At 36.3% G+C, this 24,126-nt stretch overlaps 1 protein-coding gene and 1 long non-coding RNA gene across 3 annotated transcripts in view; one reads left to right on the top strand and one right to left on the bottom strand.

The window, feature by feature from the left end:
* The window catches only part of LOC141458368 (uncharacterized), a 486,109-nt gene that overhangs the window by 397,431 nt on the left and 64,552 nt on the right, over window positions 1-24,126 (top strand). The window contains exon 5 of one of the 2 annotated variants that reach the window (XM_074136249.1): window positions 11,044-11,080. The exons of the other annotated variant lie outside the window; for it this stretch is intronic. Within the exon in view, the coding sequence (XP_073992350.1) occupies window positions 11,044-11,065 (22 nt within the window). The 3' untranslated portion in view covers window positions 11,066-11,080. Of the gene's footprint in view, window positions 1-11,043; window positions 11,081-24,126 lie in introns of those variants that run through there. 2 annotated transcript variants of the gene reach the window in all.
* LOC141458372 (uncharacterized) overlaps window positions 1-24,126 on the bottom strand; it is a 131,958-nt gene that overhangs the window by 88,479 nt on the left and 19,353 nt on the right. The window lies entirely within an intron of this gene.

Here is a 24,126-nt window from a genome sequence, read left to right as displayed (position 1 = left end):
GACTCCCAAGTTATATTATGTATTTATTTATTTAGATCAATTCTGCTTAATTAAAATATTCTTTAAAAAAAAAATGCAAATTAAAGATTGGTTTTAATTAATTTATTCGAACGATGACGTCAATGTGAGCAGATGAGCGGTTTTGAAACTAAGGCATTAGGTTCAGTTTTGAATCGTGTATTCATTAAGTCACAATATTATGCGACGTTATTCATTTCTCTTACTTAGCAAGAAATGTATCGTAATAGTGGAGTGGCTGCAGCGGAAATATCTACTTTAACTTCCGCTTAGCCGCAAAAAGTGGGTCACTATAAATTTGTTTGTACGAGGGTCGTTTGAAAAGTCCGTGCAAAAATAAAAACTACTTATTTTTTTGGGGTAAACCTTTTTTATTTTTCAACATAGTCTCCTTTTAGGCTTATACACTTCGTCCAACGCTGCTCTAGTTTGTTGATCCCTTCCGAACAATAGGATTTGTCCAAGTCTGAAAAATAGCCATTCGTTTCACAATCGCCTCCTCGTTTGAATAAAATCTTTTTCCCGCCAGCCATTTCTTCATATTGGGGAAGAAATAGTAGTCCGAGGGAGCCAAGTCTGGAGAATAGGGGGGATGTGAAACGAGTTGGAACCCTATTTTCATTAATTTTGCGACCACAACTGCTGAGGTGTGAGCTGGTGCGTTGTCGTGATGTAAAAGGACTTTTTTGTGGGCCAATCGTGGGTGTTTTTCTTGCAGCTCGGTTTTCAAACGGTCCAATAACGATGAATAATATGCACCTGTAATAGTTTGACCCTTTTCCAGATAGTCGATGAGGATTATGTCTTGCGAATCCCAAAAAGACAGTCGCCATAATCTCTCCGGCCGAAGGAACGGTCTTCGCCTTTTTTGGCGCAGATTCCTCCCTTGGTAACCCATTGTTTAGATTGTTCTTTCGTCTCAGGAGTGTAGTGATCATCCACAGTGACGAAACGACGCTTAAAGTCCTGCGTATTCTTCTGGAACAGCTGCAAACCGTCCTTGCAACACTTCACACGATTTCGTTTTTGGTCAAGCGTGAGCAATCGCGGCACCCATCATGCTTTGTCATGTCCAAATGTTGATGCAAAATATTATGTACCCGTTCATTCGAGATGCCCACAGCACTAGCAATCTCACGCACCTTCACTCTTCTGTCATCCATCACCATATCATGGATTTTATCAATGATTTCTGGAGTAGTAACCTCAACAGGGCGTCCAGAACGTTCAGCGTCACTTGTGCCCTATATGGCCACTCCGAAAATTTTGAAACCTCTTATAAACTGTTCTAATCGAAGGTGCAGAGTCACCATAATGTTTATCAAGCTTCTCTTTAGTCTCCTGAGGCGTTTTGCCTTTCATAAAGTAGTGTTTAATCAACACACGAAATTCTTTTTCGTCCATTTTTTGAAAATCACTCGACTTCCTCGATTCAAACGAATGCCAAACACAAAGAAATAGACCGATCTGGCTGAAACTTGGTGTGTGTTCTTCCAAGAGATGCTACTAACTAAACATAACCTCGATACGCGCCAGTGGTGCTATCTCTCTGACTTTGCACGGACTTTTCAAACGACCCTCGTATATGTGACGCTGTATTTTATCATTTTTTTTTTTTTAAAGATTTTAACGAAGATGGCTTCATCGATAATTATTACATTTTTATTGCTACGTATTTGCTTGTTGTAAATCTGATTAAAGAATTTTCATTCATGAAAATCGGTAGGCGTGTTTACGCGCTACGTTGTTTACAAAAACAAGAACAACAACAAGAACAAGACCAATTTTTGAAAATGCCGTTTTTGATCATTTCCATCAGCTTTTTTTCTGGAAATCTATTAGATCTAGGTTGTTGCAAAAAAATTTGCAGTTATAAAGGAGGATTTGCTCTATATTTCATAGAAAATTTGGGAATTTTATCTTTTATAGAAAAAGGGAAACAAAAATTGTCAAAGTTGGGTGTTTTTCAACGTGACGCTTTTTCTGTGCAGTTTTTTTTGACAATCAACCCTTATCCTACCGGACAGTTTTAATTACCTTTTACATATTTGAAACATTATTCTGGGACAAAATTTTCTGTGCTCTGGAGGGGGGGAGTGGGTGGAGGAGCTGTAAATACAATTTGACATTCTTCCAAATTTATCGGAGGCGCAATTAGGTAGAGGGTAACCATCAGTTTTCTGAACTGATAGGACAATTTATGATCACCATAGGTACCAAATCCACCTAATTGGTAACTGTAACTCATGTTCAATAAAAAAATTAAGTTTTAGTTAAAAGATAAAGTTAGTTACCACCAGATTGTTGGGGGGGGGGGTGGCAGCCATCTGGAGTCTGTAGAAGGAAGCTGTTTGCTGGAAGGTTAAAATTTAAGCAGAACCTAACTCTAAGAATCTGGTTCCTCCCGTTTGGAGTCGGCCAAAGAGGCTTAGTTCTTCGGCCTGTGACATTAGAAAAAGCTAAAGAAATGTCCCAACCTCACTTCTTCAAGGCGCAGGGAGCAAGCGAGAGCGCACATTATAAACTGTTTTCTTTCTTTCTATTTTTATTACGTCATAAAGTCCCAATAAGCACCATCTCTGTTACTGCTTTAGTCTTCTGAGAGAGCGGCGGCATACCCACTCTTTCTGTCACCTAAGATAAGTTACACTGTATGGGACCAACATAAGCAATGCATAATCTTAATAAACATAATCATAAAAATGTACACTAAAATTTCCAGTCTAAATGTTACGAAATTATTAATGTAGTCAAATGACTGTCTGCCGCACTGTAATACAGGAGTTTATTTCCTTGCCCAATTTCCAAAATAATGCCCTCCTGTATTCTATTAATTTATTTCTTTCGTATATTATCATTTTTTTATCCATTTTGACTCTCTTTATGTGACTCAATTTATTTCAAAGGAAGCTTCAAAGTAGGTAGAGTTTAGACGCTATACATCCGCTTCCAGTTCTTGGGTTTCTGCCATAATTAGCCAATCAGAGTTCGATTTGTTTTTTGTTTGCTTCCGGCTTCTGTAATAATAATTATTTATTTATTTCGTATTCGGAGAGACCCATACAAAATGGAGTTCTGTTCTCTTAAGCCCAAAAAAGATGCATTTGCTTCCGAATCCCAGTTTCACAGTTTGTATAAGGAGCTGAAGGATGCTGAGAGGCATTATCTGGGAAACGACAATTATACTGTTCACAATAAGCAAGGTTATTTTCAAATTAAGTGGCCAATCATTTAAGCTAAATTACAACGTCAGCAGATCTGGTTCCTGTTATACATGTCCTCTCTCTCTAAAATACAGGTGCAATTAGTGCTGCACGAGAAACGAGACAAATCTCGGTCTCGGTCTCGTTTCTCGGTACCGAGACCGAGACCGAGATCGAGATCTCGTCGAGAAATCTCGGTCACGTCTCGGTTTTTCAAATATTAATTTTTAGCTACAAAATTATAAAATTGTGTTCTTTATTAATAAATAATCATTACGGGTATTGAATTAATTATTAAAAGATACGATTTTATTATATATGTTCAATATTACTACATCTATTTGACTTCGAATTACATAAGTAAAGTAAGCAAAGTAAAGTAATCGCCTATTTCATAATTCACCTTCGAATTACCTAATTTTTACATAAATTCACTAAATTTCACTATTCATATCATTCATTCATTCAATTTCATAAATTTCACTATTAATAATCTAATACTTTGAACTTAGATATTATTTGAATTATATTTTAGAATTTTGGAATTAGTGAATTTGAAAAAAAAAGACTATCTATGCATCTAAAAAATATTGCCACAAATTTTCGTTTTTAAGATACACTTTGCCCAAGCATTGATACATAAAAGAGCTTTTACTGAGTCAGAAGTTAGAGGAGATCTTCTATTGGTCATTATCAACGCAGCTTGCGAAAATAATATTTAAGATGGCACTGAAGTTGCACAGATACTAAAAATATCTTTCGCCATTCTAGACAAATTTTTGAAGGAATTCTCAAGTGTTTTCCACCATTCTAAAATGTCAACGTCTACTGGTGCTTGGTCTAATTTGGTGTAATTAATTATTTCTGCCTTCCATGCTTCGGTGATATTTGCTGATTTTTGAGCAAATGGTGCAAAAATATTGATGCAGTCGTCGTCGTCGTCTAAAGGTGAATCATCAGATTCTTTATCTTCACCAACAGCCATAACTAATGGAGCGGGAAGTTTGTTGGGAGGTGTATTTTTTATTTCACGAATCGACTTGATATAGCAGGCAGATATGTTATTTGGGTCTTTCATTTCGCGCGTTTTTAACATCTTTTAGAAATTATATAAAGATATATAACAGTAATGATGCATTGAAGTGTAAGTAGTTGTCTTCTTTTACACACATTTTCATTACCAATACATAAATTAAAATAATTATTAGAAAATAATAACATTTTTTGAAAAGATTATTAATAGCAAACCGCTTTTAATACTTAAACAAAAATTCAAAAAATAAAGTCTCGCCTCGTCTCGGTCTCGTGCAGCACTAGGTGCAATAGAAAATATAGTCCATTTTCTGGGTATGTGTCCCGTACTCCAGGAATTCAGAATCAGATGGCTAGGGGAAAATTATTTATCTTATGAAGGGGTGATAAATTATTTGAATGGTTACTTAATATGGGTGAAGGATGTGGCTTTACAAACTGACGTATGTCCAGAGTAACGGAAGTACATTTTAAAGATCAGAGATATGAACATTTTGGAAAGTCAGCATCTGACACAAGTGGTGCAGGTTAGTGCGAGTTCATTCCAGATTTGTTGACAAGCTGAGATCTCTCGGTAAATAAATAAATAAACCCACAGTTGGTAAAATATTTGTACATATATATATATTTTTTTTTCATATTTTATGTAAATAAATGAAAAAAAAAAACAGAATAATTTGTTTAGGGAAAAGCGAGGAAATATGAGAGAAAAGTCTATATTATAAAGCCTTTATGATTTATTTCCACAGGATTCTCAGCTAGCAAGGAATCATAAAAATTATTCCCCATATACTGCAAACCTGCAAAGCACACCACTCCGCTTATCCTGGTGATTCCAGAATTTCTTTATTTCCTCAGGGAAATAAGTGTAATAAAGGTGGTGGTAAAAGAAAAGCGGCGCTGAAAAAAAAATGCAGGAAAATTTGTTGTTTTAGTTTCCATTTAGAGCTCACTCACTCACTCAGATCAGTGTTGGGGAGATGCTGAGAGATTTGTAATAAGCTAAGTCTCTCGTATATTTACACGCAGCGCCAAAGGGCATTACTCAAAATTATTTACTTCAATAGCCCTACACTTTAGGGAAAATAAATGATAAGGTAAATTCCCCCCCCCCCTTACACCCTTCAAAAAGGAAGTATTGAGATTTTTTTTGTTTCTTTTTCACCGGAACTTTGATTAAATTTTCAATTTGCATGATTTGCGAAATATATGTCTGTCTATGTAAACCAAGGGTCGCCAAACTTTTTTTGATCATGGGAACCCCCCTATATAATTTTTCGAAATCTCCATCGACCCCCCCCAATCATAAAAGTAATTTTTAGATCAATAAAAATAAAACAATGTATTAGGTACTGGTGTTTGTATATTTATTTTAAAGCAATTTTACATCGTGTAACCAATAGTTTTATGAAAAATATCTTAATGTTGAAATTTAAAATACCTTAATACCCCCACACTAGACTTAAAAGAACAGAACTAAACAGACGCTATGGACTACTTAAAAGACTCTTAGACGATAGATCAAAACTCTCTCTAGACAACAAAAGACTGATTTATACTTCTATTTTGAAAATCCCATCTGGGCGTATGGAATAGAGCTGTGGGGGTTCAACCAAAACGCACCAATCTCCAAAGGATTCAATCCCTTCAGTCTAAAATACCTCGATCCATAGTAAACGCTCCTTTTTACGTCTCTAACTGGAGACTATACATAACAGATCTTAACATTCCTTTTATCGCCCAAGTCCCTGTATACAGGAAACTCCACTTCAACCTGCAATCCTTTAGCTTAAAATCTCGGCTTCTAGAACTCTTCCTGATAACCTGGACAAGACGTCTCAAAAGACAGTGGCCTTGTTATCTCCTCACAAGTGAAGAGAGTGGGACTAACCATCTAATGTTTTGGGAGTGTTACCACTGCCGGTAACTTCTCCACTCGTCACCTTATCATTTATTACTCTATTCTATCATTGTTACTTATAGCGCTAACGTGCTGATTGTAGCACAATAATCGCAAAAAAAGAAATATCTTAATATTTATTAAATAATAAGTAAAGTAACTACAGTATTGCTTCTTAATTAATGAGATGGGTGAGCCTGGGTGTTTCTTTGCAAGGTTCCGCTATATTGGGTTCGAAATTGTTTTTCCTTCGACCCCCTGGCTCAGATCGACCCCCTACTTTTGTTAAATAGACCCCTGGGGGTCTATATAGACCACTTTGGTGACCTCTAATGTAAACAGTCATCCGAAATTGTGATTATTTGCTGGAACTAATTTTTAACCATATTTTTTTAGGATTTTTTTCCCGAAAAACTATTTATGGAGTAAGAGAAAATGAATAAATTGATTTCGTAAGTCGAAAAAATAAAAATCTAATTACAGGGGTTAATTACCATGAGAATAGTAATAACAGGAAGGAAGTCGTGTTAATGTTTGCAGCTGATTTTTATTTATTTTTATTTTTTGTAATTAATTCACAATTGATCTGTTATTATTTATTCGAGTTTCTCGTTGTATTATTTTGTACGCAGCGTTTCACAGCCATTTGTTAAAATTACAACATGGTACGTAACACGCATGACTGAGCAAATTGTTTTCTAATTTCAAATGTATTATCTATTTTAAAATACATTTATATATATATATATATATATATATATATATATATATACAAAAAAAACAGCGTCTGATTCGTTTTTAATCCACGGCTAACTGTGAATTAATAGTGAAACTAAAGTATAATGCATTTATTTTTTTGAAACAACAACAGTTAGGTCACAGTAGTGGTGGAGGGAGAGGGAACTGTTTCCGCCATAAAAGAGGAAATAAAAGACAAAATCTGAGATTTCCGGTTTTCAAAAACGGACATTTCCGGTTTAAAAAAAAATTCCAAAATTATTTATATATATATATTTTTTTTTTAAATTTGTTTATTTATTTTACAACAGTATCCTGGTACAATAGGCAAAAGAGATGGGAGATAAAGTGATGGCGCAAATACACATGCACGTACGCGCACATGCATATGCGCCAAGGGCGTGAGTGGAGTGAACGACGACCATCCATTGATGGAAGCCCTTAGTTCGCCCAGGTTGGCAAGCTTACACAGCAACCATCCTAGGAGGTCGGCGTTATATGTTGAGATGATCGCGTAGCCACCGCGCTGTGGATTTGAAGGAAGTGTTGTAGTAGACCTGTTTGTGGATCAGAGGGTTGTATTGATTGTGTAGATTTGAGGGGAGTTTTGTGTATCGAGATTGGGCTATTTCCAGAAACGAGAGGAATATTGAGATCAGAGTGTATTGTGCGATTGGAGATGTAGAAGGGAGCGTTAACTATTGTTCTTAGAATTTTTGATTGCAATGTTCGATTTTTTGGGCGCTTCCGTAGAGTTGTACTACGTACGTCCATATTGGGGCAAGTAGAGCGGTATATAGTGTTCGTTTGTTCGTCAGGGTCAGTTTTGATCGTCTGTCGAGTAGCCTTTTCAACATTTTATACCTCAGATTGAGGTCAATTCGTCTGAGTCCGGTGTGGTAATTTATATTTAAATATTTTATTTAAAAGAAAATTTTAAGAAAAGTTGTGCATACAAACGTGAACTGATATTTCTAAAATACTGTGTGCGTAAAATAAGAGGGGAAACTGTGTTTGATAATGATTTCAGTTGCCATGGCAACTGGGGAAGGTAAATTAGTGCAAAAGGAGGGTTTGGGCAGGTTAGTTTACTTAGTGAGTAGAAGATTTTATTCTGTTTCATTAGTGAGCTAGGCAGGACAAGTGAGAGGAGGAGAAGTGAAGAAGGGTTCGGCACATTTTCGATGACGGGGGTGTGAAACAAAGACAGTCTTGTAAAAGAGGAAGAGAGAGCGGATGAGAAGTTCAGAGGAAATGTGACGTCATTGCTCTTCAACTTTATGAATATGCATCGTTAAGACGTAGAACATCACTCGCTCCTACTAATATGTAGACATCATATCCTGCAGGAACCTGACTTGGAAAGCACTGACTGTTCCTCAAGAGCGGCCATATCTCCTTCGCTCCTACTTAACCTCTCGTGTAGCTAAGCTAGAAACATAAATACAAAGCAAAGTCGTTAAGATTAACTCTACTTCCGGACTTAACATACTAAATTCTTCCTTTAATTGCTCTTATCTTCTCGTACGTTTGTATATTTGTTTTCTCACTATTTGCATAACTTCTACTTATACTCCATTTAGCCTAATTTACGCCCTAAAAACTCTCTTAAAAGAGGTGCCATGTTTTAGCACAATAATTTGTGGAAATAAAATATATTAAGAGCATGCGCAGTATAGTTAACATAATTTTAGTTGTAGATCTACTTTAGATGTAGCTATTATAGATCTGGGAAAGCCCTGCTTTCTGGGCAATGTTCTCTCTCTCGATACAGAAAAACGAACTCACCGGACAGTCAGCTGTAAAAAGCTGCTAGGAAAAGGAAATCAAAGAGCCTGCAGCTGGATTCGCGAACCTGGAGATCTCTACTGAGCTGCTTCTTTCCCTAATAGTAGATCTTATTATAGACTGTTTTTATCCCACTATAGTTTTTGTAAAACGTAAAGTCCAACTTGAAAATGCAGGCCAAATGAGCTCTTTGGACGGAAGTCCTCACCTAATTTCCCATTTTCCGCCCTAATTTTGTCTTTAAACCGAATTTTTCCGGAACAGTGAAAAGTGTGGTCTCATTTTTTTTTTAAATCGATTTTTTTTCATCGATAAAACTCAAATTTAAAGCACATAAATGCCAATTACTTAAATAAGATTTTTTTTTGTGTGTGTAGGTTTTAGAAAAACCGGAAACTTTGCGAACCTCTAAAGAGTGTTTTTTCATCGTTTTTTGGTGACGTGATTCATTTAATCCAAAAGGAAGAAACAATGTTGCCAATTTCCGCAATAATTTTTATTTATTTATTTTTTATTTTTGGCCAAGCTTTCAACCTTGAGATTAGATCAGCTCCAGGATTTTTTGGCTTGTTGACAGTTATAATATTTTTTTTCTCACATTTTTAACATCAAAGATTGGTCTGCTTCTGTCAGGTATTGAATTAAGCGTAAGCCCTGAAGATTACACTAGTCCCTAGGTCGAAAGCTTGGCTAAAAAATAATTAAAAACGAAAATTATTTCTGAAATTGGCAATAAAATTTCTCCTTTTTAAGAATCTCTATAAAAATGGTTCCATCAGAACCTGATTCAGTTTCATCGCCTTTAAAACATCCAGTAATATTTATATAACCCATAATAGAATTACAATTTTGAAAGGAAATTGGTTTTTTCACAGGAAAAACCACTTTACAGTATACGTGGCTTGAGTTTTTCACTTAGTATGCTTAGTACTTCACGTAATAGGGTGCCACAGTAGCCGAGCGGTTATAGGCTAGACCCGCAATGTTAAGATGTATTGTTGGTTAGTGGGTTCAATTCCCCCAGTCTAGGCATTGGATTTTATTTAGTGGTTAATATGAGAAATTTACAGTAAAGTATGTTAGGCAGATATAAGTTAAACCCGCAAAGCTAAGATGTATTGTTGGTTTAGTGGGTTCGATTCCCGGACTAGGCCTTGGAATTCATTTAATGGTTAAGATGAGAAATTTACAGTAAAGTATGTTAGGCGGTTATAGGCTAGACCCGCAAAGCTAAGATGTATTGTTGGTTAGTGGGTTCAATTCCACCTAGTCTAGGGATTGGATTTTATTTAATGGTTAATATGAGAAATTTACAGTAAAGTATGTTAGGCAGATATAAGCTAAACCCGCAAAGCTAAGATGTATTGTTGGTTTAGTGGGTTCGATTCCCGGTCTAGGCCTTGGAATTCATTTAATGGTTAAGATGAGAAATTTACAGTAAAGTATGTTAGGCGGTTATAGGCTAGACCCGCAAAGCTAAGATGTATTGTTGGTTAGTGGGTTCAATTCCCCTAGTCTAGGCATTGGATTTTATTTAATGGTTAATATGAGAAATTTACAGTAAAGTATGTTAGGCAGATATAAGCTAAACCCGCAAAGCTAAGATGTATTGTTGGTTTAGTGGGTTCGATTCCCGGTCTAGGCCTTGGAATTTATTTAATGGTTAAGATGAGAAATTTACAGTAAAGTATGTTAGGCGGTTATAGGCTAGACCCGCAAAGCTAAGATGTATTGTTGGTTAGTGGGTTCAATTCCCCTAGTCTAGGCATTGGATTTTATTTAATGGTTAATATGAGAAATTTACAGTAAAGTATGTTAGGCGGTTATAGGCTAGACCCGCAAAGCTAAGATGTATTGCTGGTTTAGTGGGTTCGATTCCCAGGTATAGGCCTTGGATTTTATTTAATGGTTAATATGAGAAATTTATAGTAAAGTACGTTAGGCGGTTATAGGCTAGACCCGCAAAGCTAAGATGTATTGCTGGTTTAGTGGGTTCGATTCCCAGGTATAGGCCTTGGATTTTATTTAATGGTTAATATGAGAAATTTATAGTAAAGTATGTTAGGCGGTTAGTAAAGTATGTTAGCCTTAGACCCGCAAAGCTAAGATGTATTGCTGGTTTAGTGGGTTCGATTCCCAGTCTCTAGGGCTTGGATTTTATTTATTGGTTAATATTAGAAATTTATAGTCGCCTCCGTCCACGACACCTAATTTGGTAGTTGGACGTAAAGCCGGCCTGAAAAAAAATAGGCAATTACTTTACTTTTTCTACTTCACGTAATTATCCTCCCACTTTTATTTGTAAAAGTTATTTTCACGTATTTTATGACAATAGGTAATAATTCTTGTTTGGTTAAATTTCAGTATAATGCACGATTCAGTATGATGGTGAGAATTTAAGGTAATTGAAATTTGACTTGCTATTCTCGTACGACGGATTGAAGTAAAAGTATTTCCTATTTTTTCAGACGGGACCTAACGTCCCAGCTACCAATTAGGTGTTTCAGGACGGGTCGGAAGCTTATACTTTACTTTATAAACAATTTTTTCTAACAAATAAAAAGTAGTCCGTACGCGGGATTCGAACTGGCGATCTCGCACTTACAAAGCCACCCGTCCCTTACAAAGGATTATTAGATTATTAATAGAAAAGTCGGTATTAAAACGACGTGGCCACTAAAATGATGTCATCAATTGTCAACAAATTATATAATAAATAATTAGATTATAAACAATATACAGAAAATCGATATATGTGATATGCAGCCAAGTTATATAAGCAGTTCACAAGCGTACTCGATACACGCATTGAATGATAAAAGATTTTTTCTTTCGAGATTGTCTCGTTAATTTGATATGCGAACCAATAGGCGCGCACATTTATATGCTACAGAGCATATTTACGCTCTTAAACACGTTCTGATTTTTTTTTTTAAACTAATATTTACCTGATAAGTCCCTAAGGAGGGCACAAAGAAAATAGTATAAAGTATTGGGCTTCCGGCTAATTTTTACGTTTTTTGTGATCATGTTTTACTCCGCTAAACGGAAAACGAAATGAACAAGCACATAATCTTACATACAATTGGCGGAGAAGAAGGAATATTCTCCAGTAAGATGAGATTTCACACAGTTTCACTTGGACAATAAGTGGTCGCGAGGTTCATTAGCGCCTCTGTCGTCAAGATTGGGATTATCTGGAATAGATGACTAGAAAAGTCGATGAAATAAAGCAGCGTTTCCCAACCAGTGGTACGCGAGTTGCTGGTTGGTGGTACGCGAAAAATAATCATTAATGGCAGTCATAAAAAATTAAATCATAAAAATATCGTAGAAACTTTTTTTCCTATAATTTATAATAATTATTTTAATTAATAATATTATTCAGTTAAGTTGTCTTATGTACGCGTAATAAGGTTAACTTGTCTCAAGATATAAGAGAAAATATAATACATTTAACAGGATTAAAAATTGTCTTTCATGGAGTATTTTCCAAAACCCGAAAACACAAATGATAATTGCATTTCAAAACCCCCTTCTGTAAAGAAAATTTAGGAAAAGCTACATCATCCAATAAAAGATAAAGAAAATTTAATAGAATTATCATGTGACAGAACTTAAATGATAACTATGATCTGCTTAAAGAGAGACTGATTGTAACGAGTAAGCTCTATCCAAGCAACATTAAATTTAATTGGTACTTACAGGTAGTTGAATGCTTAAAAGAAATTAATTTAGAAGATTTGGGCACAAATATAATAATCCTAAAGAAGAACTTTGTAAATTAAATAATAATTTTGGAGGGAAAAATATGTAATTATTTAAAAAAAGTTTTAAAACTAAGATCTTACACTTTACAAAGTTTATAAAGTGAACATGAACTTGGAACTCCTTTGTAACAGATACATTGGTATCTCTACACCAATTGGGATAATAATAATAAAGTAACACACTCGGAATAACAAATTTCACGAAATACAGTCATTTTTTACGAAGTGGTAAAATTTAGCATATTGACAAAGCAAATGGTACGCGAGCCAAAGAAGGTTTGGAAATGCTTTATTAAAGGATTGAGTGATAGTTTGGAACGATTAGATTAACACTATAACTTGGGCCCATAAATCCAAATTGGATTTTAGGAGTTGATTGTTTTCCCTTTGGATTCGTTTCAGTCTTCCAGGTCCAAGTAGAGTCCTAGATACTTCACACCTACTTACGCATTGTTCTGCAAGAACTGGAGGTCAGATGGTACCACTCATTATGGAGGTAACCCTTTTTTTTGTGTGGACGTTGAGGTTCATTCTCCATCTACGAAGCCATTGTTTTAGAAATTGCAGGTTACATATTATGCTAAGTACCGAATCAGGAATCAGGATGCGTGTACATCCTGTTAGAGGATACACTAATCAGTATCAATAATTTCAAAAAAACCCATTTTTTTTTGGAACCTAGAAGCCCCTCAAAATGTATATTTCCGGTAAAACACCAAATTTTGGCACATCTCTCCCTCCTCAAAATCTGTTGACCCCCTCCTAAAAAAGCAGGCACAACAAAAGGAAATTCCTTAGCAATAACCTTGAGCTTAACGATCTGACGCCGGTTCGAAGGATATGTCCTAAATTGAGCCCCAGCTGTCACAATCCCAAGTGAATTTTGATGTTGCAACCTTTCTTTTACTTTTGACATCCATCAAATGCAAAGTGCATTTCCATGTCACAGGTAGTTTGTTGTTTGCATGAGGAAAACAATAGTAGACAATTTCGGCGTTGCCACTATAATATGGTTAGTTGATGTGGAATTTTTGTAGGTGAATAAGGAAAAAAGGAATATAAAGAAATAAAGGTCTAGTAAAACTATATTTTGTACTTAAAAACCGTTGTAATGTACGAGTAAGATGGATTTGAGTGAGGGGAGAGGTTGGCAGAACAAGGAAAATTCCTTAGCTATTTTAGCAACTTAGCAGAACAAGGAACAGAAAGCTGGGTCAAAGTTTACCTAAACTTTGATTTAAATGAACAATTTTTTTTTTAACACAGGAATTTGTACTGAAAATTTAGTTTTCCTTGTCGTCGTGATTTTCTTTTTCTTTTAAATGTCAAAAGCGACTTCCTTGTAGTATGAAGAACATAAAGATCATTAATATCCTGTAGAGAGTGGTACCACTGAGTGGTTTCTCTCCTCCTGCTTTTCACGCATCCATTTATCTCTTATTCTTCCTATTTACTTATTGTATATATGAATATAAGGCGCCAAGGTAGCCAAGCGGTTACAGGCTAGACCAGCAAAGCTAAGATGTATTGTTGGTTTAGTGGCTTCGATTCTCCGGTCTCTAGGCTTTGCATTTTATTTAATGGTTAATATGAGAAATTTATAGTAAAGTATGTTAGGCGGTTATAGGCTAGACCCGCAAAGCTAAGATGTATACTGGTTTAGTGGGTTCGATTCCCGGTCTCTAGGCTTTGCATTTTATTTAATGGTTAATATGAGAAATTTATAGTAAAGTAGGCGGTTATAGGCTAGACCCGCAAAGCTAAGATGTATTGTTGGTTTAGTGGGTTCGATTCCCGGTCTCTAGGCTATGCATTTTACGAGGCCTTGGATTTTATTTAATGGTTAATATGAGAAATTTATCGTAAAGTACGTTAGACGTTTATAGGCTAGACCCGCAAAGCTAAGATGTATTTTTGGTTTAGTGGGTTCGATTCCCGGTCTCTAGGGCTTGGATTTTATTTAATGGTTAATAAAAGAAATTTACAGTAAATTATGTTTGCTAGTCGCCTCCGTCCACAACACCTAATTTGGTAGTTGGACGTAAAGCCTGCCTGAAAACATAGGAAATTACTTTACTTTATAAGTGCATACAGATTGTAAATAACGTAATAAATTATGAAAACAAAAAACAAAATCGGTCAAATGATCGCTCTTTCAAGTCATTGATTTTTATTAGTATATTTATCTTCTTAGAAACTTCATTTTTTCGAACTGAGGGGACCTCGGCACAAATATTCCCGGGGAAAACTTCTAATTAAATACTTCAGCACTCTCCAAGTTATACGTATTCGTTTTTCGTGAAATTGCCACAAAATTTCTTTGATCCCTATAGATTTTAGATGCACAATAAATGTGCATTGTAATTGCTTACCTAAAAGCAATTTATAAGTACGTACGTAAGTGTACGTAATAAGTACTTTGTAATACATAGGGGAACCTAGAGGCTGAATGTGGGGAATAAAGATGGTTTTTATTCACTCTTAGGTCTTGTTTAGATGTAGATAAAGTGAGCTGAGTAAAGTAGAAGTGTCTGAAATGCTGATGTACCGGATGATGGCAGAATGCAGTGTGGATATAAAAGGAAGTGCTACTAGTATCTGTTTTGGAGCAAAAACAGGGGTTTGGGGCGTAAATAAGAGGGAAAAGAATGAAGGCGGAAACAATGGAGGGTGCAAGAATTAGCGTAGGAACAAAGAACAAGGAACAAAGTATAGGCGTTACTCTCTACACTCTCTGCTATCTCGTCTTCTTTTTTTTCTTGTAATAATAGCACATCTTAGCTATGTGCTATGCTTTTATATTTTTTTCTTTTTTTTTTTAGCTGTAAAGTAAATGAGGCTGAAATAAATGTAGCTTTTCTGAATGCTGCTGCTATTAAATGGCGGGTCCCTTAAGAGAGGCTCTAGAGCTCAGGGCAGCGAGAGCAGAGGCGCCTTCTTAAGGATAAGAAAAAAACTTTTCCTGAAGTTTCTTCTAAGCCTCCCAGTCTCGCTTTCTTTCTAGAAGAAGCAGTTTCACTGGAACAACCATAAATGGTCATTAGAACAAAGGAATACATCTCATCTTACAGTCAGACAAACTGATATTCCAGGTGCTAGTAGATATTGCAGGTTAATTTACTGGGAATGTACATTAAATGGATATACAGGGTGTACAACGGAGGAGGTTGTAGAAACTTCTGGAGGTGATTCAGCAGCTCAAATGCAACAAAAAATATTCCCTTCACTTTGGCCCGATTCTCAATAGTGTCCAAGATATTTGCATTTTTTCAACTTGTCCGTCGATATTCGCGTTTTTTTGCCCATAAAAACGGCCGTAACTTTTCTATCCTTTATCCTACAACAAATCTGCTTATTCCAAACGAAATAGCATTAAATTTCCTATAAATAGGGTCAATACAGAGCCTCAAAACGTTTCTTATAAATAATGAAATTTTTACTTTAATGTCTAAAAAAAATTTGTTCTCGATGATTCCTTATTAAAATTTTCTACTGTATTTCTTCAATGATTAATGAATCAAGGAGTCACACCCAATTTCAGAATAAGTTGCGCATTTATTGAGCTTTAAGACCATATGGATTTTTTTTTTGGTTTTTAATAAAACCCTACCCTGAACAGAGGGGGTGTAAATGCAGAAAACTGGGATTTTTGCGTAACCGACTTTTCACTACTAATTTACTCAAATGTCAATTTTTGGAAAAGGAACAAAAAGAAAAGTAACCATTTTATTTTTTAATTATTATTAATTAACTTTGATTAATCAAAAAAACCCTCCATTATGTCATTAAAATAATTTACACAAACAATTGTAGCCAAGAAACTGAAAATTTGCCTTTTCTTAGCTTGAATAATTCGAACAATTTTGGTAGCGATTTTAGGTAGGCCCCTAACCTATTGTATTTTTTTTTACTTCCGTTCTAATAAATAATAATTGTTCAAGTTCAGATTACTTTTCGTTTGGAATAAGCAGATTTGTTGTAGGATAAAGGATAGAAAAGCTTACGGCCGTTTTTATGGGCGGAAAAACGCGAATATCGACGGAAAAGTTGAAAAAATGTCAAATATTTTGGACACTATTGAGAATCGGGCCAAAGTGAATAGAATATTTTTTGTTGCATTTAAGCTGCTGAATCATCTCCAGAAGTTTCGACCACTCCTCTGGGTACAATCCTGCAAATTCTGACATTTTACGCCAGTTTTCGGGGAAGGGTTGTGATAGACACTAGAAGATTTTCTTCTCTTTTTTTTTGTGAAATTTAGGGCTTTAAAAAACTGTATAGTTTTGGTAAAAGAAGTAAAATATGACGCCAATATTCGAAATTTGGGAGTAGTTTTATGAGTTAGAACCTTGAGTGTGTCACAGCTGATTTATCTGAAAGTGTCCTCATGGTTCCGCATCATAAAACGGAAATCCTAAAATGAAAATAAAAAGGTTTTCGTACAATCTGTAGGACAAAATAGAAACTGATAAATAGTTGCAAACAAAGAACCCGATTTGGAGAAAATAAGTCTGAAGTAGGCTTATTTATTTATTTCAGATTCTAGTATTTCACTTTCAGCAAGCAAAGCTAGTACCGAAGGGTGGAGAATAGGAGAAAAAGGGTCAGCCCTATTGTGTGTTAGGGCCCAAGGACGGTCGTAAAAGGAGAATACTGTGTGAAAGAGAGAGAGGAGAATATCACCAACCTAGAGAGCCCGTACTAAATACACATGTGCACAAAACTAAAGTCACAATATTGCATGCACCAACTTGTTCGTCTGTATTCTATTTATAGCTTCCAATGCCTCCGCGCATCAAGGTTAACCATTTTGTCCTGTTTTTTTCTACCAGGTCTATTTCATTTTTATTTAAGTTTCAAAAAGTAACCATTCAATTATCAACTTCTTATTCTGGAGTCAATGAAATCTTTCAATTGTTGGTTGTTCGTATCTATTCTTCTTTGAAACATGTAAATTGATTTTTTTTTTTCTCATACTTTTAATGAAAGTATCGCCGTCATGTCAATTTTTTTTATTTTGGGTTTTCATTATAGACAATTTAAGACCTTTAAAGCAAATATGTATTGTTGGTTTAGTGGGTTCGATTCCCGGTTTTAGTCGTTGGATTTTATTTAAAGGTTAATAAAAGAAATTTACAGTAAAGTATGTTAGGCGGTTATAGGCTAGACCCGCAATGCTAAGATGTATTGTTGGTTTAGTGGGTTCAATCCCCAGTATCTAGGCCTTGGATTTTATTTAATGGTTAATATGAGAAATTTACAGTAAAGTATGTTAGGCGGTTATAGGCTAGACCCGCAATGCTAAGATGTATTGTTGGTTTAGTGGGTTAGATTCCCCAGTCTCTAGGCCTTGGATTTTATTTAATGGTTAATATGAGAATATTACAGTAAAGTATGTTAGGCGGTTATAGGCTAGACCCGCAATGCTAAGATGTATTGTTGGTTAGTGGGTTCAATTCCCCTGGTCTAGGCCTTGGATTTTATTTAATGGTTAATATGAGAATTTATAGTAAAGTATTGTTTGCTAGTCGCCTCCGTCCACGACACCTAATTGGTAGTTGGACGTAAAGCCTCGCCTGAAAAAATAGGCAATTACTTTTCTTTTTTTTTTCTTTTTTTAATAGAAAATTTAGAAATGAACTTAAAATCTTTGTATACTTTACACAATCTCTTCTGACCGTAGTTTTCGCGTGTTTGTGGAAAGTTAAAATTTGTACTAAAACCTACAAAAGTTTACTTGCCAGAAAAAAGTCACAAAACTAAAATTAACTATTCCTTAAAATGGCACTTCCGGATTCACATTTGAAGAGTACGATCATTGGTTATCGAAGAATTATTGCATTTCCTGTCTGTAAGAGGAGCCTCAAATAGTGAGAAGTTTCGTTTTTTTTGGAGAACAGAATTCTACGATCTGTTGTGGGTGTTAGCCAATGATTAGGCTACCTTCCGGCTACTTCAAGCAGAAACAGGAAGTATGAAACTGAGCTGACCCAGCTACAAAAACCGGAAGTAAGCTGACCCAGTTACAAAAACCTATTTGCTTACTGAAGGGGGGACCTCTGCAACATATATTAGCCGAGTACAGCCCATATCTTGTTTAAATATTTGCTTATTTCTTTTATCCCTTATCAAAATTGATTTAATAAAAAACTTATAATATTTTCATGTGTTAAAAAGAAGAAAAGATTGATAACAGTCTGGGAGATTGGTTCATCTTAAAGTCCCCGTCTTCTCTGGTCCCTGATAGAGGGTCAAAGCGGCGTTTGTTTCTTTCTCCTCCCTGCTTTGATCTCGCCGCCGGCCAACAACCGGGATACTTAGAAGTTCCCAGACATTCTTAATAACTACAGCGGATAGTTGTTAAGCAACGGTGTCGTCCTCTCCTACATTCTCTTGGCTTGATAAATCCAGGAACATCTAAAGAAATCTCCTAAGGAATTTATACTGGAGAAGGCCTTTCAGATTCCTTACTTGCTAACCTTCTTCACCTTTATTTCTATTTTATGTTCCTCTTTTGTCCAGTACATTTTAAATTTTTTTTTTTCTAAGGATTAGATTCATTTATTTGAACAATTTCTTTCGATTTGAAAAAAAAATAATAGTTTGATACTTACAAGACTTTTTTCTAAAAGAAATTTACGGCGGGAGAGATTACAGTTTATTCAAAACTGGCAACTGGGCGCCACGGTAGCCGAGCGGTTATAGGCTAGACCCGCAAAGCTAAGATGTATTGTTGGTTTAGTGGGTTCGATTCCCAGTCTAGGCCTTGGATTTTATTTAATGGTTAATAAGAGAAATTTACAGTAAAGTATGTTAGGCGGTTATAGGCTAGACCCGCAAAGCTAAGATGTATTGTTGGTTTAATGGGTTCGATACCCCGGTCTCTAGGCCTTGGATTTTATTTAATGGTTAATAAGAGAAATTTATAGTAAAGTATGTTAGGCGGTTTTAGGCTAGACCCGCAATGCTAAGATGTATTGTTGGTTTAGTGGGTTCGATTCCCGGTCTAGAGGCCTTGTATTTTATTTAATGGTTAATATGAGAAATTTACAGTAAAGTATGTTTGGCGGTTTTAGGCTAGACCCGCAATGCTAAGATGTATTGTTGGTTAGTGGGTTTGATTCTCCTGATCTAGGTATTGTATTTTATTTAATGGTTAATAAAGGAAATTTACAGTAAAGTAAGTTTGCTAATCACCTCCATCCACGACACCTAATTGGTAGTTGGACGTAAAGCCCCGCCTGAAAAAATTGGCAATTACTTTTTTAATAATTGGTGAAGAACTAAGTATTCAATGGGTGAGGAAGATAGATTCAGGTTAGATTGAAGATCTTTACATTCAGTTCGTTAGCTGTCATTGAAAGTAGAAATGTCCATAAAATTAGATATCCATTCAAGCAAGATAACAGCTATCAGTGACATTGGCTTATCAACTCTGTGATAAGGAGATAAAAATAATAGGTAATGAATGCACGGTGCTGCGACAAGAAAAGCAATGAGAAATCGGGCTTTTCTTCCATGGAGGCCACTGGGGGTGATTTTCTTTAACAGTGGCACTATTTTCCACAGCCTCCATTTGCAGAACTCCGGCGACTTTAAGTCTCTTTTCCTCTCTTGTCTTCTAGTTTCTTTCGTTAATGGTAGAAATGTCTTTCAGTTATTTAATTTTATCTTTATCAACCTCACCTTGATCTATTTATAGAAATATCTGTTTGAATGGCTGGTTAATTTGCTCCTCTTTCATTGAGCAAATAATCTAAAATTACTCAGTTTATGTGACGGGCTCAGTTTATCGATTACAAGGTCAGATTAATCAAACCCCAGTTTTTCCTGTTTTCTTGATGTGGAAAGTGTTTCTTTCTCTTACTATTGGTGAAAAACTTTTCTAACTTGAGGATTTTCACCAGAAAGATCCATTCCAAAGTTCGCTGAGTCTGAAAAAGTGGTTTTTAAGCTTAAAACTATCTCTGGCACGAAAAAAAAGTTTCAGAAAGTCATATTCCATATTAAGTTACTATTTTGATTTGGTTTAATCAGGGAACCTAACTGCAATGTAGCGATTAAAATTCTTCAACAGCGGGATATCCACTGGAACGTCAAGATTCTTGGTGAGGCAGCTCATCTATTTTCCCTCTTTTGGGGTTATCCGTAGTTCTAAGTATTGGATTAGGGTTTCTACTTTTTGCTTATCTTGAAAATGCAGTCTGTAGTCCTAAGTGCAATGCAATCTTTAAGGTTCTACTTTACCCAATTTGACTGGTGCCAGACGTGTCTTTACAGCATCTCTCACAAACCCCTGATGACGATTACATCCCAGAATCTGAGAGGGTTTTAAGGGAGGTAAGGTCATCCTTCAGCACATGGTAATTAGCCAGGAGAGTGAATGTTTCTTGAATAAATTAGGGCATCGCGGTCTTTGGTGTTTCCTTCAACACGTTCCATCAGGAACTCTCTACTCTAAATTTGTTTTTTTTTTGTATTTTTTTTTGGGTCTGTAACAGTGCAATGCAACCTTTAAGATCTACTTTGCCCAATTTACTGGTGCCAGACTAGACTCTACAGCATCTCTCTCTCTCTAAACTCTGATGAAGAATACATCCCAGAATCTGAGATGATTTTAAGAAGCGTATGTCCTCCTTCAGCGCATGGTAATTAGCTAGGAGACTGGATCTTCCTTGAATAATGGGAATTGGTTGTATCCTTCAACACGTTCCATCAGGAACACTAGGGTATTCTGCCTTACCCTGAACGGCCCCCCCCTACTGCCAGTTACAGTTCGAGGAAGTGTGCACCTACCTTTGGACCAACAGAGACACAAACTGGATGAACTGAAGTAACTCCCTCTACAGCTTAAAAACTCCAAGGGCCGTAATTAAAATCGGCCTAGATTCAAGCATCTGGCACCCCGAAATGGAAACCTTAAAAAAAACCATCTCAATCTCCAGCTACTCCTTAGAGTTGCTTTCTGCGTGTCTACTTATCGTCAGGATCGTCCATAGTTTTACTTTTAACTGTGTGCTCCAGATTATAAATCAAGGATGAAATGGAGGTGATTAGAGCTGTTCAGTCGAACCAACACTAAAGATATCCTTCTTCCAACTGAGTACTATTAATTCATTTTTCTCCCCAGGATGGGGGAGGAAGCACACCCAGCGCTGTTAGTTATTCTTTTATCCAACAGGCAGCGCTCCCAGTTCCTATCTTCTCGTTAATTCCTCACTTTCCATTCTTTTCTCTTTTTTTTTTTAAACCCTAAAGTCGAATTTAACTATATTTATGTTGGACACGTCCAGGAATTATGATCCGATTTGCTGCCTCCCTCTTCTCTATCCCGTTTTAATCTTTCTCCAGCCTCTCCACCAACTTCATACTCTCATACTCTCGCAGCTTTTTGTTTTTATAACAAGTGATCGTTATCATTACTCCTCTTTGTCCAGCGTTTCTCTGCAGCAACACGTCTGTTCCTCCACTTACGCTCTCTACCGCTCCAGTACTGGGGATATACCACCATCACCTCCCTTTGGCTCCAGGCTAACATCTTTAATGTCACGTCCTCTACACAAAGGATTCATGATGCTTCTGTTATTGTTGTTGTTGTTGTTTAGTTCTGTTGTTACTACTAATGATTACAATGAGACTGGCTACATATAGAGCTACAGTAAACTTTTTTTTTTAATGTCCGTTTTCTCTACAATTCAACTTTAATTTTATTATCAAATGGTTATTTTCTTTTTTTTTACGTATTTTATTTTCAATTTCCCTCTCTTTTTTCCCCCTCTTTATTCTTACCAGTTTTTCTAATTTTATTTTCTTCTATAAAGTATTTTCAGTTAGCCGCTAATGCTGTTAGTGACCACTCCGTTCTACACTTTGATCTTAGCCAAAAGGCCGAGAAGCTAATATGTATTGTGGTACTGGGTTCGATTCCCCGGTCTGGAGGCTTTGGATTTTATTTAATGGTTAATATGAGAACTTTGTGGTAAAGTATGTTAGGCGGTTATAGGCTAGACCCGCAAAGCTAAGATGTATTCTTGGTTTAGTGGGTTCAATTCCCCGGGTCTTAGGCCTTGGATTTTTATTTAATGGTTAATATGAGAAATTTACAGTAAAGTATGTTTGCTAGTCGCCTCCGTCCATGACACCTAATAGGTAACTGGATGTTAAGCCCTGCCTGAAAAAATAGGCGATTACTTTACTACTTACTACCTCTCCGTTCACGTTTATGTATTAGATTGGTGGGCTATTCTATTTTAGGGTTAAATCTTTAGGGTTAATTTAAGTTAAATCTTAAAACAAATAAATATATTATTATTAATATTTTAAAGTATTTATTTATTTTTCGAGTAAGGGCAAGAAGTTATTCCCTCTTCAAGAAAGTGGACGCAGAGCACGGCATTCGTAGCATATGGCGAAGATCCCAAAAATTGAAATTTTCGGTGATGTACAATTCTCATCCTGGTTTAACACGAATCAACGTGTTGCTCCCTTATTTTTTTTTATCCAGTTCCTTACTAAATAAAGTTTTCACGCCTGAGACTGGACGTTCATCCTATAGCACTCAGTTTATGCTAATGTTTCTCTTTGGGGTGGGGGATAGTCTTAAGGAATTAGAGAGAGGCTTTGGACGGCAAAGGGGGGAACAGTCAAATAGCAGTAGTTCTAGATTAACAGAAATTGGGGCTTCAGTGCATGCTATTTGGGGAGGGGGGAGTTAATATGACGTCGTATAAACCAAATCCTAGAAATCCAAATCAGCATGATTTTTTTTCTTGAAAATTTAGGGATCATTTGAAGCAGGAATTCTGATCTAGCCCTAGATTAGATTAGACTAGGGCGGCCTCAAGGCCTACACGCCACTTCGATCCCTTTGGATCTATTGTGGCTCCCCTCACTCTAGAGCTCGCCCTCCAGACCTGTCCTTTTAATCAGACTCTTAATGCTGGAGAGCGACTCTTGGGTAAAGCTCACAGGCCTTGGTTTTTTCCCTCCCCCAAGAAGTAGCATCCTTAGCCAGACCAGCCCCTCACAGTGACACAACCCGTGCCGTTTTCTCCTCTTCCTTCTGACAGAACCTACAAAGGCTATCATCTGCCAAGTCCCATGCCCAGGCATGTGCTTTCTGAGCGTGCAGAGGGGCCAGTTTAATAGTCCTACAATTATCCCCACAGCCTTGACGGATTATGAGCTGATCTAGCCCTAGAAATTATTAGACTCACAACAACTCACAGCAACTCAGTGTGATTGTTTCATTCTAGATCAGACGAACCTGGCTTCATAAAGGGCTTTTTCAGCGTGATTTATCGTGATTTATTGTACGCTTGTTGTTGATTTATGGAGGCGGCAACAGCAACAATGTGACGGCAACTTTGTGAATTTCCCATCCTGGTAACAGGATATTGTATATACACAGTTTCCTATACTGTGAATTAAAACAACCAACCGTTGGGCCCAGAAAATAAATTACACCGTAATGGTGGCTCCCCCTATACGTCTTTATTGGGCGATGCATAATTTTATAGCAAACAAACAGCGTGCCTTCCCCCACGGCTATGGGGGGGGGCGGACCTCAAATTAACTTTTATGACCTGTAAAAAGAAAAAGGGATAAACAAATATTAACTTCATTTTCTGTCCTCCATAACTCATAAACTAATGCAAATTTGGCCGTTATTTATACC

The sequence above is a fragment of the Rhodnius prolixus genome, unplaced genomic scaffold (assembly GCF_049639745.1).
Source record: "Rhodnius prolixus isolate KJV_2025 unplaced genomic scaffold, Rpr scaffold_5, whole genome shotgun sequence".
In the NCBI taxonomy this organism is placed as follows: Eukaryota; Metazoa; Arthropoda; class Insecta; order Hemiptera; family Reduviidae; genus Rhodnius; species Rhodnius prolixus.
This window is presented reverse-complemented; position numbering and strand designations above follow the sequence as displayed.